This window comes from Hyposmocoma kahamanoa, unplaced genomic scaffold, assembly GCF_003589595.1.
Source record: "Hyposmocoma kahamanoa isolate Upper Pololo Valley unplaced genomic scaffold, ASM358959v1 237, whole genome shotgun sequence".
NCBI classification, from domain to species: domain Eukaryota; kingdom Metazoa; phylum Arthropoda; class Insecta; order Lepidoptera; family Cosmopterigidae; genus Hyposmocoma; species Hyposmocoma kahamanoa.
This window is the reverse complement of record NW_020653754.1, coordinates 83,311-97,917: the sequence shown is the minus strand read 5'-3', so window position 1 is coordinate 97,917 and position 14,607 is coordinate 83,311. Positions and strand designations below refer to the sequence as shown.

The following is a 14,607-nucleotide window of genomic DNA, read 5'->3' as shown; positions in this document are numbered from 1 at the left end:
ATTCGGAACTATTATAAAAAATTACACTTATTTACAAAAAAATTTATTTTTTTATTTTCATCTTTTTATTTGGATAAGCTTCTTCCTCGTTTATCAATTGAATTACAGTAATAAAACATTTGACTTAATATTTAAGAGTCTATAAAACCTCTGGCTTTGATTGATACCGCATAACAGTAAAGGTGTTGAATCAATAACTTTAGAAAAAATATTATAATTGTGAAATTAAGGACATACGGTATGAAAACGCGATTCTTAAAAGTTTTCACGGTAGACAGAAACACAAACCTCAAATTTTTACAAGAAAACCGCTATATTAACTAGGTACTTTACATGAACCAATGATTTTTATATCAATTGAAGTAAATAGAACACGTATAGATACGATATACATTTTTCAAATGTCTTTACTTTCGTTTGTAAAAAAATACATTCTGAAATAAAACCAATGTTCCACTCGATCCAAGCAAAATGAACCCTATTAGTACGGGAAAAAATTGAATTCGAGATGACGTAGTATAGACTCTTATAACGTATATTCGTTAAAATGCATAGTGACATTCTATTGTCCAATATTTTATTGAAAACACACCGAAACTGAACAACATAAGCCTACCCTTTTGAATTAATATTTTACAAAAAGAAAGCAGTTTTCAAATTCCCCTGTTTTTGGCTATCTGGCACTTTATTATATTATTAACTGTAACTAGTTACGAAAAACCTCATAACTTGTAAAAGGTTTTCTTACGTAAGGCTCCGGCCGATAGAAAAATTCGATATAATCCGGTCATCTTCAATGGAGTATAAGAAAGCGCCAAATCATCAAAAATTCCCATATTGTCCCAACATTTCCCCGGATAATCCTCATTCGGGATTTCTTGCCTGAAGTCAGATATTTCGGCAAGTTATCTATTCTGTCGACAGATAGGCTACTCTTTTATTTTTATATCACCCTCCGAAGGGCACTTGAAGGGGTGATTTTTGTGTAATTTTACAGGAAGGGAGGAAAAAACACACACTTCTCGCTACAGCGATGGAGTTAGTAACGAAGTGACAACGGTTTTCGTACAGTTCGCAGACAGAAAGTCCAATGAGAATGGACAAAGTACAAACTACACAAGTCACCGTTTCAGGACCATGACACACAATCGATATTTGTGTCTAAGCGAATGTCGCAACTCCACGTGACCTTGCTCTGTGTTTTGCACCCTTGATGTAGTAAGGCCACATCCGCAAAATGGCAACTTTGTAGCTTTTCTATGCTTAAATAGGAGAGTTTTTTTATAATATCAAGTGACGAGACAAACGCTACACGCCTGTCCATAACAGTTGCAATGGCTCTCAGATCTTTAAATCGCAAAGATCTGAGAGGCAGTCCCACTGCGCCCGTCGCCCTAAGACATAAATCGACAAGTCACATATGCCTGTAATTTCAACAGCACCCTAAGCGCGTATTCGCTCCGAATTCGAGACTCGGACCCATTTCGGATGTCGCTTGTGCACTAAGTCCGATTCAAATCCGAGAATATACATATATCGCTTTTAAATCTAGAGGTAAAATGATTCCAGTGATATTTCGGACTGTCATTTCTCGGATTAGGAACTGATACAAAACCGGAACGCAGTAATTAATGCTCACATTACTACTTGGCGGAAGAAATAGCTAAGATGGCAGTATTTCCCTGGATGAACTCTTTCACAAGGAGCTCTACTGCTACAAGAAGAAATTATAAAATTTAATTTATACATGACTTGTTTCATGTACTTCGTATTATTTTTATAAGTTTCATGTGATTACTGTACTTTTAGGTATTTTAAATACCGATGTCTAATACAACATTAACTTATTATTGATCACCATCTACTAACATCAAGGCCACCTTTTCTTCTCCTGCATGGTAGAAAGATTTAAAAGCCAAAGAAACTAAGGCCTCGATTACATTTTTGGAATACCCTAGGCCTAGGTCCCAAAACCCTGTACTTCTATAAAATGATATCCAAAGTATTTATATATACACATTATAAATCTAGTTAAAAAGGGTTTTTTGGCCTGTTCAATAAACGAAGATTGTAGAATTTTGAAGTTGCGATAATAAAAATTAAACATGAATATGATTTCGTACCTTTGACATAAAAAAGCTACATATTGTGATATACAATACGTCAAAAGTGCCTCAATTACATGATAATAATAGTTAGCCTATGTAATATAGTCCCACTTCTGGACAGACCTTTCTCTGCGAGAGAGGACTTGGGCTGTAATTCCCACTCGGATCAAATGCGATTTGATAATTTCACACACATCATAAAATTACTTTGCACATGTCTGCATAAATCTTCTTCTTCTTTAGCCATTCTCCACCTCTAAGGTATAAACTGAAGTGGGCCTATAGGCCTTCTTCAGTTTATGCCATGACCACGGATGCGTTGTACATACGACGATGGACTGGCGGGAACAAAGTGTTTAGAAACTGCTCAAGACCGGGAAAGATGGCATAAACTGGAGGAGGCCTATAGGCCCATAGACTTTGTTCCCGCCAGTGCATCGTCGTACCAACGCATCCGTGGTCTTATAGTAATATATAAATATTAAACTGCCTCCATGGCCGAACCGTTACCATGTCGGACTGCTACGCAAAGGTCCCAGGTTCGGTTCCCCGGGCCGGGAGAAATATTTGTATGGCCCACATTTATTTCTCTCGTGTGACATGTATTTTATTTATGCAATAAACATTTTTTTAAGAAAAATAATATAAAATTTAATAATAAACAGAGTATCGCAAACTATGTTGCGTGACGCTATTAGATACGCACAAACACCGCTAGTGCGATTTACCTCTTAGTTCACTACACGGATGACTTGCACATCTCGTGTAGTGCAAACTTTAAGTTGCAAGTCACGGGAAACCACTCACTGTCAACTAGTATTACAACTTCATTGTTTAACGTTACTTTAGCTTTTTATATGGTGTAAGAGTTTAAGCTAGTAAAAAGGCTATAATAAATAGCACGTTACTATTATTAAAACACATATCGAAGTAACTCATTCGGTTCGTTCAATTCAAGTTTTTGTAATTGATTAGTGAATCAAAAATGTAATCACAATTTAACTAATATCTAAGTGTATGGATTTGAAGGAGGATTTAAAATTAGATTTCGGAAATTTTAAATTCGTTTCGATAGGTTACATAAGAAAATTTTCTAATCTCATGCCCGAAATATTATCACTCAGTATTTTGATTAAATGAAGCAAATCGATTTACTCAAGTAATTAATCGATTTGTAGTTGGCAGTACATTTAGCCATCACTAAACTGTCTATGGTCGGGTCAATGGTCGGTTTGTTTACTTTTCTGGTACAATGGATTGGAAGACTTTAGTAAAAACATCATGTCATTCAATGTAATGAATTCAGCAAATTATTAAAAAAATATATTTAAAATATCAAAATTGTTTAATCTTTTACCCATTGACTTACAATTATATGGACGTCGGGTCCGCGCTAAAAAGTGTCAGAACTTATAGGGCGTTAAAATCGTATACAGAGCGTCATTCACGCTCTAGTCTTCGTTTGTTCAACTGACAGCGAAGCAAGCAAAATTAGACAGTACTGCGATGACATTACAATTTAAATTCAACGTTTTAGCTTTTTCATATTCCTTGACATGTCACTACGTTTAAATAGGTTGACTTGGGACATTTTTTTCGTGGTTTTATGGTATTAGACCCGTCGTCCATTTATTTGTAAGTCAATGCTTTTACCCATTCAATCCTAGTGTCTTTTTACTAGCTTGGTTGAGTTAAATGGAGCCTCAACACGATATTGTACAAGGGCTATCAAAGTTCTGTGACTATTCTAACTCTACAAGGAAAGTTCAAAAAACAGATTCACTACTCTATTTCTTGACTAGACGAGGCTTTCACTTTACTTTCAACTCCGTACAGGTGCAAACACAATTGCTAAAAAGTACAGTCGAGTTAAAAAGTCCGTCGAACGTGAGAGGCATTCGTACAGTCGGGGATAGAAGTCTATCTCACTTTCAACGATCTCACCTCGCACAAATAAAGTAGCCGAGTTAAGATGGAACATTGAGCTAGTAAATATCAAAAATATGGATATGGCTCAATATCTAGTGTCATTGGTGTTGCGTTTACATGAGGCAGTAACCGGCACATTTAACAGGACAAAAAATAATACGAAGAAATGAGAATGTAAAATATTGACGTTTATATTTAAATAAATAAAATTTAGATATAAAATAACAATTGTATTAACTGTTGACATAGACTTAGAACATACCTACTGCCTTGTTTAATATTTATTGAAAAATATCTAAACTAAACAAACTGCATATGTGACGAAAAAGAAACGGCTGAAAATTAAAAAATAGTAACAGTTTAATTGTTTAATTAATTTTTTTATAAATAAAATAACTAAAGATTATAAAATTTACAAGAACGTAAAATCAACCTCCACTCACTCGACAAATCTGTGTTAGTAGGAAATTAAGACAAATGAATGAAAAAACTTACAGTCGACTAATTTTATATTTTCGAATTAGACCTAAAATAAGCAAGTAAAACAACCGACCAGATTTTAAAAAAGATAACTGCATTATTTTGGGGATTTTTCCAGTATTCCACTAAATGGCCGGTGTGTGTATATTTTGTAGACGTCTGTAATGTGAAAGTCTTTTTATTTTTACCTCGTATAGATGGGTATCTATACGAAGTAAAAAATAAAAAGACTATTGTTGACAGTCGTTCTCAAATAGTCATATGTATTATATGCTTCTATAATAAATTGCCTTTTAATTTTATTATTAAAATTTTGCAACGGCTTGACAAACATCCATGCGAGTAATACGTTTAGCTCTTTGAGTTGACCTTAAAATAAATATTTCAAATGATAAATGTGGCACATTTTCATAATGCATCCCTTAAAGTATGTTACTTGTTTTTTTCAAGGAAATCTGCTTTACGAATGAGTAGTAAACAGTGTTCCATCAAATTCCACGATCAGTGTGTACCACAAGATTACAAGGAATGTTATCGCTAGCGGCCGCGTAAATTATTTTACTTTAAGAGCTAATAGTACCCGTCTACATATACATACATAAATACAACTTTAAATTTCGGAATCCTTCACACATCCTGAAAATAAATCAAATGTTTCTTAAGAAAATTGGACTAACCTAGTTGGTTATTTTTCGTTGCGTGACATCCTTGTCGATAAAGTTATTGATGTCGATGAGTTTTATCATCTATAAAGGACAGTAATAAAATGCCACCTTATATATTTTTACATCTCCTAGGTGTCATCTTATAAAAACTACAAAGTTGCTAAAGATCTCCTGCTATCTTATGACATCCAGGAGATGAAATGGGATCATCATCAATTCATGTGTCCCACTTTTGGGCACGTATATAGTTTAAACCTCTTTCTTGAAAAGTAGTCATTTGACGGATATGCCCTAATTACACTAAGTGGTTAAATTTCTACATACCGATAACCGGTACCGGAGCTTTAGGCACGCGCACTTCCCTTTGCGCATTGCGCAACTAACGGTTCAAACCGGGTCATTCTTCGGTTCCTTTTAAATAAGTTTTGAATTTAGTGACTCTCTTTACCGACCCTTAGGGTATACGACAAAGGCACTATAGCCTGTGCGCCGGGATAGTTGCTTCTGCTGTACCAAGCACAAGTCCGGTCGTGTATAGAGTAATGCTGTCACCTATGGGATGTTTCTGCTAAATACCAACGGGTCAACTTGGACTCAGTTGAAAAGCGTGGCAAGAGGCTTACACCTGTAAATTTTCTGGTGGGTGTTCTGGAAAGTGCCCCAGAGTGAATTCTGTTGATCTGGAACTCATAGTACAGGGAATTCCCTAGTTTGAGCCCAAGCAATTGGTGTGATTATTTGATACAAAATTATTATTCATCATCAGCCGATAGACGTCCGACAGTGGACGTCTATCGGTCTCTCCCCAAGAACACCAATTGTTAACATTAATCTGACTTTATTTTCCAAAAATAACATATATAAAAATGCCACATCCGAAACTGCTTGCAGTTATTATTTATTCCCTGTTCGTGTGATCATCAGTATGCACCTCGCGACTTCTAAATGCCGGACCAAAGGCTATACTTATACCAGTTTAGTGTTGCCCCCGCTATTGTATTACTGCCATTTCTACTGCCTTTAGGCATTTGAATACATATTCAATCGAGTTAGTCAATGGTTATGTTTGTTTGTTATTACGAACTCGGACAACTTTATTGACTAACTAGCTTCTACTCGTGACTTCGTCCGTTAAAAAGTACCAGAGTTATTATCAACTTAATTTCTATCAATTATCATAGTAGCAGTACTTTCTTGAGAAAAAGTTCGTCCAGGGAAGTACGGCCACCTTACCTATTTCTGCCACCAAGCAATAATGTGAGCATTACTGCGTTCCAGTTTAGACGGGTGAGGGTGCTGATTAAATTACAGGTACTTGGGACTTGTCAACTTATGTCTCAGGGTGACGGGAGCAGTGGCAGTGCCAGTAAGATCTTTGCGATGTAAAGTTCTGAATGTCACTGTAACTGTTATGGACAGGCATGTCACTTACCACAGGCGCACACCTTGTTCGTTCCGCCACTTTGTATCATAAAAAAAAATAAAATAAAGATGGAGATTTTTCTATTTATAGATAATAACCCATTGACTTACAAATAAATGGACGACGGGTCTAATACAAAAACCACGAAAAAAATGTCCCAAGTCAACCTATTCGAAATTTAAATTGTTATGTCATCGCAGTATCGCGCTGTCCGTAGAACAAATGAAGACTAAAGCGGAGTGTCGCGCTCTGTATACGAGTTTAGCGCCTTACAAGTGCGGACACTTTTTAGCGCGGACCCGACGTCCATATAATTGTAAGTCAATGTAATAACCATACAAATTCAACAACATTCAGTGGACACGGCCCTACATAGAACGAAGAAGGAGCTTAATGGAATCTATCACCTTACTTATACTATACACGGGCTTAAAAGTGGTAATTATCGAGACAAAACGCGTTTTCTATAAACATGGACAAATCACGAATAACTTACATTAAAATGTTATAACGTATAAACTTTACTTGAATGAACTCAAAATGTTCAGCAAATCAAACTCGGAGAGGCCAAAAGTGGTCCCACGTCCTGTTAGGACTAATCTCTTAATAGGCTATAAAAGTTTTATGAAACCCATAAAGTAAACAGTAACTAACTTAAGCAATTTATGCTCATTTCCTGCCTCATTAAGTCATTAAGATTTACGCATACAAATTTACATTTTCAATCAAATTATATAGTGTAGTATTCTTGTAGACGTAACATGTACATTCAGAACACAAGCTTGATAGTGTAAGCACATCAAACTGTGATGTGTTTAGCCTTCATTACAAGTTATCGCTAAAGTAATTGTGTAAAAGTTTTTTTCTATTTAAGCACAGCAGCTTTTTAGTGCTGATTAAGCACGAGTTTAGAAAGATTCTTAAAAAAGATATATAAAAATTCTAATTGCAAATGAAATTTAGAAACAATGATAAATTTTGTTAAGTGATTTGTAATGTTTGAAGAGGGAAAGATCCTTCCTTAAAAAGAAGAGGCAACAGCTTTCGAAAGAACAGGAATAACCTTCAAAAGGAAGGAAAGAATACATTCAATCAGATGACGTCAACAACGCTGTTCCCAGTTCGATACAATCAATCTGTATAAAATACCTGTAAGTGGTAATGAACACTTGGTACAGGTATTTAATAAAATATAAGATCAGATCCAAAATATACCAATTGAACTATGGGCGTATTTTCAAGAAATTTTCATTAAAAGTCACGTTTCTATGTTTATTTTTCTTTTCTTCTATTACGTTTATATATCTTCACGAACAAGTGAAATATATCGATAATTTTTACGACAGATTTGTTTTTGTTGAAGACAATGTAATAAACAGTAGAACTTTTTACAATGGACACGTAATCAATAAGACGAAATTAAAATACATACTCATATGGAAACCGAGTTTCTATACGCCATTCTACAGTCTTGATGGTCAACAAAGATTTATAGATAACAAATGCCAGTACCAAAACTGTTTTGTGACGGGGGACAAGGACTATTTGCCTGATATTACTGATTTTGATGCTATAATCTTCAATGTACGTCATATGCAAAGCTTTCAGCATAATGATGTACCAGTAAAAAGGTCGCCGAAGCAAATATATATATTCTATGCGATGAAGTCAGCTGAATATTTTACTGTATGTGACAAAGAATATGATGGTTTTTTCAACTGGACTGTGACTTACAGACTGGATTCTGATGTACCCGTCACATACTTTGAGGTAGGAGAACATCACTACCTACAGGTGCACGCAGAGACCCGTACACCCGGCACTGTTTTCAATTAACTTGCTATTGAATATTACCTGAAAAAACTTGTTGAAATTATCCCCTGTGCAGCGAGACGTATCTGTTACGTAAACAGTCACTCCTCCCGCACCGCGCATCTACCTCAGGAACCGACTCCGTTAAGTGTAGCCTGTAGTGACTATTTGATTTGCGGTACTATTTCAAGAACGTGTTAAGAACCATGTTAGAGAGGTATTGCTACAAAACATTCACAAGTGTACGTAAGTTAGAAATTAAACTCAAAGGGCCAAGCATCATCCTCATCATCACAACCTACCATCAGTAAAATAGAAATATAGAAATATTTTTTTTGTATTTATGTTACGCGATAACTTGTGAACCGCCTTTGATGATTATTTTTTTGTTGGAAAGTGGGTACCTCAGTAGTGGTCCCAAATAAATTTGAAGGGAATATTCAACCTCTAAGGGTAGCTGTTCACGCAAGAAGACTCATTTCTATAAATAGCGCCTAAAGTTTATACGGAGCAATTATTTTAATGGTTGATTTTGCTATGCTCCAATTGAAGGCGTTTTTCTCTCTCAATATACTTTAATTTTACTTTTAACTTCAGTGAGAACCGATTTTATAGTGACGAACTAGGGGATGAATCCAGGTTTACGTACTTTCCGGTAACAAATTTCAATAATACTTTGCAAATAGATGTAATTCCACGAACTTTTGAGATCGGCTTTTTTAGTACTCTGCACTGAGATTATATAATAATAACTTTACTAATATTGATAAAGATAATAATAACATAAGGATTTGGAACTAAATACTAATACAGAGTACAAAGCATGTGTGCTGTGGTGCCAAGGAAACCGTAACCCACTCAGCTTGTTCTCGTCGACACTGATTTTCAGCGGATCCGGATAAAAAGTAAACTTTAACTGCATTTTTTCAGGTATTAGACAAAGCAGGAGAAGTAATAGCCCCAAAATTAAATGTCAAATGGAACAATGCTTCTGGAGAAATCACAAGATTTTTGGCCAAAAGGTTAAGTGGCAAATTCAAAGCCGTGGCTTGGTTTGTGTCGAACTGCTACGCGAAGAGTGAGAGAATGGCTATGGCAAATATTTTGAAAGAGTCCATGGTAAGATATGGCATGGATTTGGATATTTACGGTAAATGTGGGCAGTTGATTTGCCCAAAATCGCAACAGGAGGATTGTAACAGGATGTTAAGAAACGATTATTATTTCTATTTGGCATTTGAAAATTCATTTGCTTTGGACTACGTGACGAAGAAAGTACTACTAGCTTTTGATAACGACGTTCTACCCATTGTTTTTGGTGGGTCTGATTATCACAAGTACGTATTTGCTTCTTGTTAGAGAATAATAACCCAATTGGTTGCGCTGAAAATGATATTCCAATTTACCTTGCGAAATATGGACCATTTATACTAGCTATGGTTGATTGAATCAATATTTACTTCCTTGTTTCATCCCTTTCCCGCACATACCTCACTCCCACGCAAGAGCTAGACAACGTCACCCAGCTGGTGACACCTGGCGGACGAAGAAGAAACTCTCGCTTACCCCAGTTCCTTCTCAAACGAAGTGCAAATGGCCGCACGCGCAACAGCCTCCGTTAGAAATCATAGTAAAACCATACTAAACTGAAAACTATAGTGAATAGTGAACGTACGTTTTGGTGAACTTGTTGTTGCTCCCAGCGTACCTACTGTTATTTGTTCCAAATTTCCAATCAACCATACTTATTTATTCATATACAGTCCACAAACCCGTAACTAAATTGCGGCACCAATTATTATTTCAGACAATCACACAAATTTAAAAAAGTAGTGCTCCTTTTGAAAGAGTTCGTCCATGCAAGCATTTTTTATAACATCAGGTGATGGGACGAACAAGTCATGCACCTGATGGTAAGCTACACGCCTGTCCGTAACAGTTGCAGTGCCTCTGAAATTGACAAGTCCCATGAGCCTGTATATGTGATGTAATTTTACTAGCACCCTGTCGCGAATCACGCGATAATCAATCATTTGGAGAGTAAACGAACTTCACCCAATTTTTGTATTGTGGTAACACTGCTTTGCCTTTGCTAACTTTTTATTTTGACACTATCGAGACGGCAGTAACGTCAACGGCAATGACGAGGAACCGTAGAGTGATAACTTACTCCACATGCGTTTCACCAGAGTACCTTTTGGTATAATATCTAGTCCATTTCTTCTCACTGCTACCATTAGATATCATATCCCAGCACCTCCACCAAATTTTGTCGCCACTTTGTTTTTTATTGGATTTAGACTAGACTGTAATACCTATGTACCTGGTTCAAATATTCTCAATGTAGATGTTGAGGGACGACAAAAGATACTTAATTTATAGGTATACATATAAGACGGTGGAAAGACACACAACTAAGATTGCCGTTGACGTTACTGCCGTCTCGATAGTGTCAAAATAAAAAGTTAGCAAAGGCAAAGCAGTGTTACCACAATACAAAAATTGGGTGAAGTTCGTTTACTCACCAAATGATTGATTATCGCGTGATTCGCGACACACCCATTACCCTTCAAAGCCAGAATACAGTAGTGCTGACATTACTGCTTGGGGGCAGAAATAGGTAAGGTGGCAGTACTTCCCTGGACTAACTCTTTGACAAGGTGCTCTACTGCTACTATAACATTACTGCGTTCCAGTTTGAAAAGTAAGTGAAATCACAAGCTCATGGGGCTTGTCAACTTTACGTCTCAGGGTGACAGGTTCACTTGCAGTGCCCCTTAGGTCTTTGTGATTTAAAGCTCTGAGTGGCGCTGCAACTATTATGGGTAAGTGTGTCGCTTACCACCAGTAGGGCTAACACGATAGGGGGCGCGAATTGCCGAAACCGAAGCCGAAACATATTGAATTGCAAAAGTGGTCAATAAAAGAAGTAGCCATTTCAAGAAGTGTTCTTTTCCTTTCGGCGGTTTAGGGCCACAATTAAAAAGGACCAATTTTCAAATTGATAATTTCTTCAATTGACCATTTCTTATATACGTAATTTTTATTTTTTTTTTATAATAATAATAACGCACACACTCAACATAGCCCCGCACTAGGGAAACCATGTGTCGCAGGTGCCATGTACACACATAGACAACCACAAATTACACCCAAACTCACGAGAGAAATAAATGTAGGCCATACACATATTTCTCCCGGCCTGGGAATCGAACCCAGGACCTCTGCATGGTAGTTCGGCCACGGAGGCAGTTTATAAGTATAATTTGGTCTAATTATAAGTATAATTTGGTCTGAACTCGCTAGTTGGGTCTTTTGTTCTTCCGGAAGCAGTTTTAGCATACCACGTTTGAAGCGCCTATAACATATTATCTACCATTTTTCAACTTAAAAAGTCTTTGGTTATAAAAAAGCGCTTTTTTTCCAGATTTCTACCACCCGGTTCCTACATTGACGCAATGAAGTTCCCTTATGATCAATTAGCATCCAAACTTAACGAAATAATTAGATCTCCTAAACATTATTGGGATTATTTTAAATGGAAAACGCAATACGTTGTCCGTAGTGCGGACGCAAGTAATATTTGTTCCTTATGTGCCGCCTTAAATAATGAAAGTATGTATAAGAATAAAGTGTACAAATATTTAAGAATGTGGTGGCACCCATATTACGAAGACCGTTGTACGATTATACCAAATAATTTTAGTGATTACGCTGATGGTTTCAAGAAATTACCTCCAGAATATCATACACAAGCCGGAATAATAATAATTTAAATATTTAGAGTAATTAGTTAATTAATATGTTTTTAATTTTTTCTATAGTCCATTTGTTTGGGTACTTAATTAAATGTAAACAATCATACAACTGTAATTCAAATGTAATTTCAATAAATATTTTAGAAAATTTCAAATAACTACAACCAAATCATTAAGTTACAGGTTTCAAAAAAATAATAACACTGACATATTAATTCATTGACTATGATTGAAATTCATTCAAGAATCAGTACCCGCATAAAATTATCGAAAACTTTTTATCGATATAACTCGTCTGTAGCAAATGCAGTGTAATGAAGTAACCTTCGTATGTTGTCGTAAAAAGGTACAGATTTTTTTGAAAAAAAATATTTTCCGCTCATTTCTCACAAATAAACATTGATTTGATTGATTTGATTTATTTTTACGTTAATTAATGTATTTACTTAAACAAAGGCTATTTATTTAGAAGCGAGGCTTATAAAAATAGTTTATGAAATACGTAAAGTAGTGCACGTCGTTACAAGGTTATATTTTGCAGATTTTTATTACCTGTCACAGAGATCATCCTAGATTATTTCTAGTATAGTGGAGTTATTTCATAAAAAAGAAATATGAATACCACGGTAAATAAAAACATGATATCGTCTCTTTAAAGGTAAGACCACATAAGTGAAATTTTCCACAAAAAGTCTTTAATTTAATTATCTATGGTAAGAAAATCACTATCTTTCTGCACGTGAAACTCGATAATAAAAAAGCTATGAACTTAATAAGAGTTTTATCTGTAGGAAGATGATGAATTTCTTACAACTGGTACATAATTTGGAGATCTTTTTGTGGAAAACACTTATGCGGTTTTACGATTAAGCAGACGATATTCAATATAATAAATATAGAACATAAAATGCATAAGTTAATTCAATATATTTAATAAAAAGCACTTGATATATTGTAAATAAAGAAAAAACTAAGAGCTTTCACGTATAGGAAAGAAAAAATAAGGCAAGACGGCCTAATTGAATAAACGTAGGGGAGGGTGCCTCAGGGCGTCGCTGCGCAAATCTACTTACTAACCTTTGTATTGAGTATGGGAGCTACGAGCGACCTAGATATGAGAATAAAATGCTTTATAATAAATATATTGGTTTCATATAACCACATAAAATTCGATAAATTGTATTAGGTACAGTGAGCTACACTTGAAATAGTATTTTATGCCTCGTGGCCTAAGTAATAGATACGAGATTTTAAGATCTAATTATATATTATGCGTACAATACTTTTTCTACGATAAATAAAATAATTAAACAGAACCAATTTTATATGTATATTTTGTTAACAATTCATGAGAATAAACGCTATTTTTTTAAATAAATTTTAACTCATTGATTGGGGTAGGCAAAGGTTCTACCGTATAACCTCTTCATTTAAATAAATGAAGATCAAACAAACGCTACAAAACAAAAAATCAAAGAGATGGATTTTACGTGGCCAAGTACCGCTTAATTTTTTTTTATTTAAGGTTTATGGCCCGGTTGCAAGATTTTTAGGCTAATTTGAACAATCTGGAGGCAAAATAGAATTGAGTAGCGATATTGATATTTTAATTAGCAAAAATAACCCGTTCTTTTTTTGAATCTTATTATAGTTCTGTGTATAGAACTCTAATGAAACTTTTCAGCTCAATAGCGAGTACCATAGGCAATAGAATTTTGATTCATAACTAAAAAGAGCGCCTCTATTACAATTATGGTCTATGAAATTATAAATGACAGATTATAATACAGGAGTAGAAAAATACTTTTAGATACTTTGTTGAAAAGTGCAGCTTAAAAGTTCTAAGAATATAAAACTATTTTTTCGGAATCAAAACGCTTGTTTGTTTTTCAGATATTTGTTTTTAGAACATACCAACGTTTCGGGCCCTTTACAGGTCCCATCTGTCAGCCGTGACCATATGATCTGTGAAAAGTTTAAAACGTTGGTTTCTTCAAAATAATAAATATCGCACCCGTGGTATAATAATGTCAAACTCAATAATGTCAACTGCATAATTACAACTTTCCAGGACAGAGGGTTCCAGATTCTACGAATAGGATTAGTGGATAACTTTTATATGCTTAACACATAATGTGTTTCATGTCGTTTGTATTATTTTTATGATTTTCATATCATAGAAGCTCTTTAACGTATGATCGACCACAACATGTACAAATTAGTTTCATTTCCAATTTTAAACTCAAAAGGTTCAAAATGTCATAGTTTGTAAAGCTTAACCTGCAGTTGACTGTAAATTTAAGGCAAGTTGCATTAGGATCCGTCGCAGGATCTCTATTATAACAATTTTATGAATAAATATAAATTTGCATAGTAACAAACGCATAATGAAAAACGTTGTTTTTTTCTAAAACACAAAACTATAATAAACC

The 14,607-nt window shown here is 35.1% G+C and overlaps 1 protein-coding gene across 3 annotated transcripts; it reads left to right on the top strand.

Moving 5' to 3' along the window:
* Nucleotides 1-7,724: 7,724 nt before the first annotated feature.
* LOC113228716 (alpha-(1,3)-fucosyltransferase C-like) lies at nucleotides 7,725-12,174 on the top strand. Of its 3 annotated transcripts, none has more exons than XM_026462073.1 (3): nucleotides 7,725-8,375; nucleotides 9,348-9,536; nucleotides 11,845-12,174. In XM_026462073.1, the coding sequence occupies exons 1-3, from the start codon at nucleotides 7,767-7,769 to the stop codon at nucleotides 11,869-11,871; spliced, it is 825 nt and encodes a 274-aa protein (XP_026317858.1). In that variant the 5' UTR covers nucleotides 7,725-7,766; the 3' UTR covers nucleotides 11,872-12,174. The 3 variants fall into 3 exon arrangements, 2 of the variants coding, with proteins under 2 accessions (XP_026317858.1, XP_026317859.1); XR_003310331.1 differs by lacking the exon at nucleotides 7,725-8,375 and adding an exon at nucleotides 8,416-8,634; XM_026462074.1 differs by lacking the exon at nucleotides 7,725-8,375 and adding an exon at nucleotides 8,416-8,659.
* Nucleotides 12,175-14,607: the final 2,433 nt, after the last annotated feature.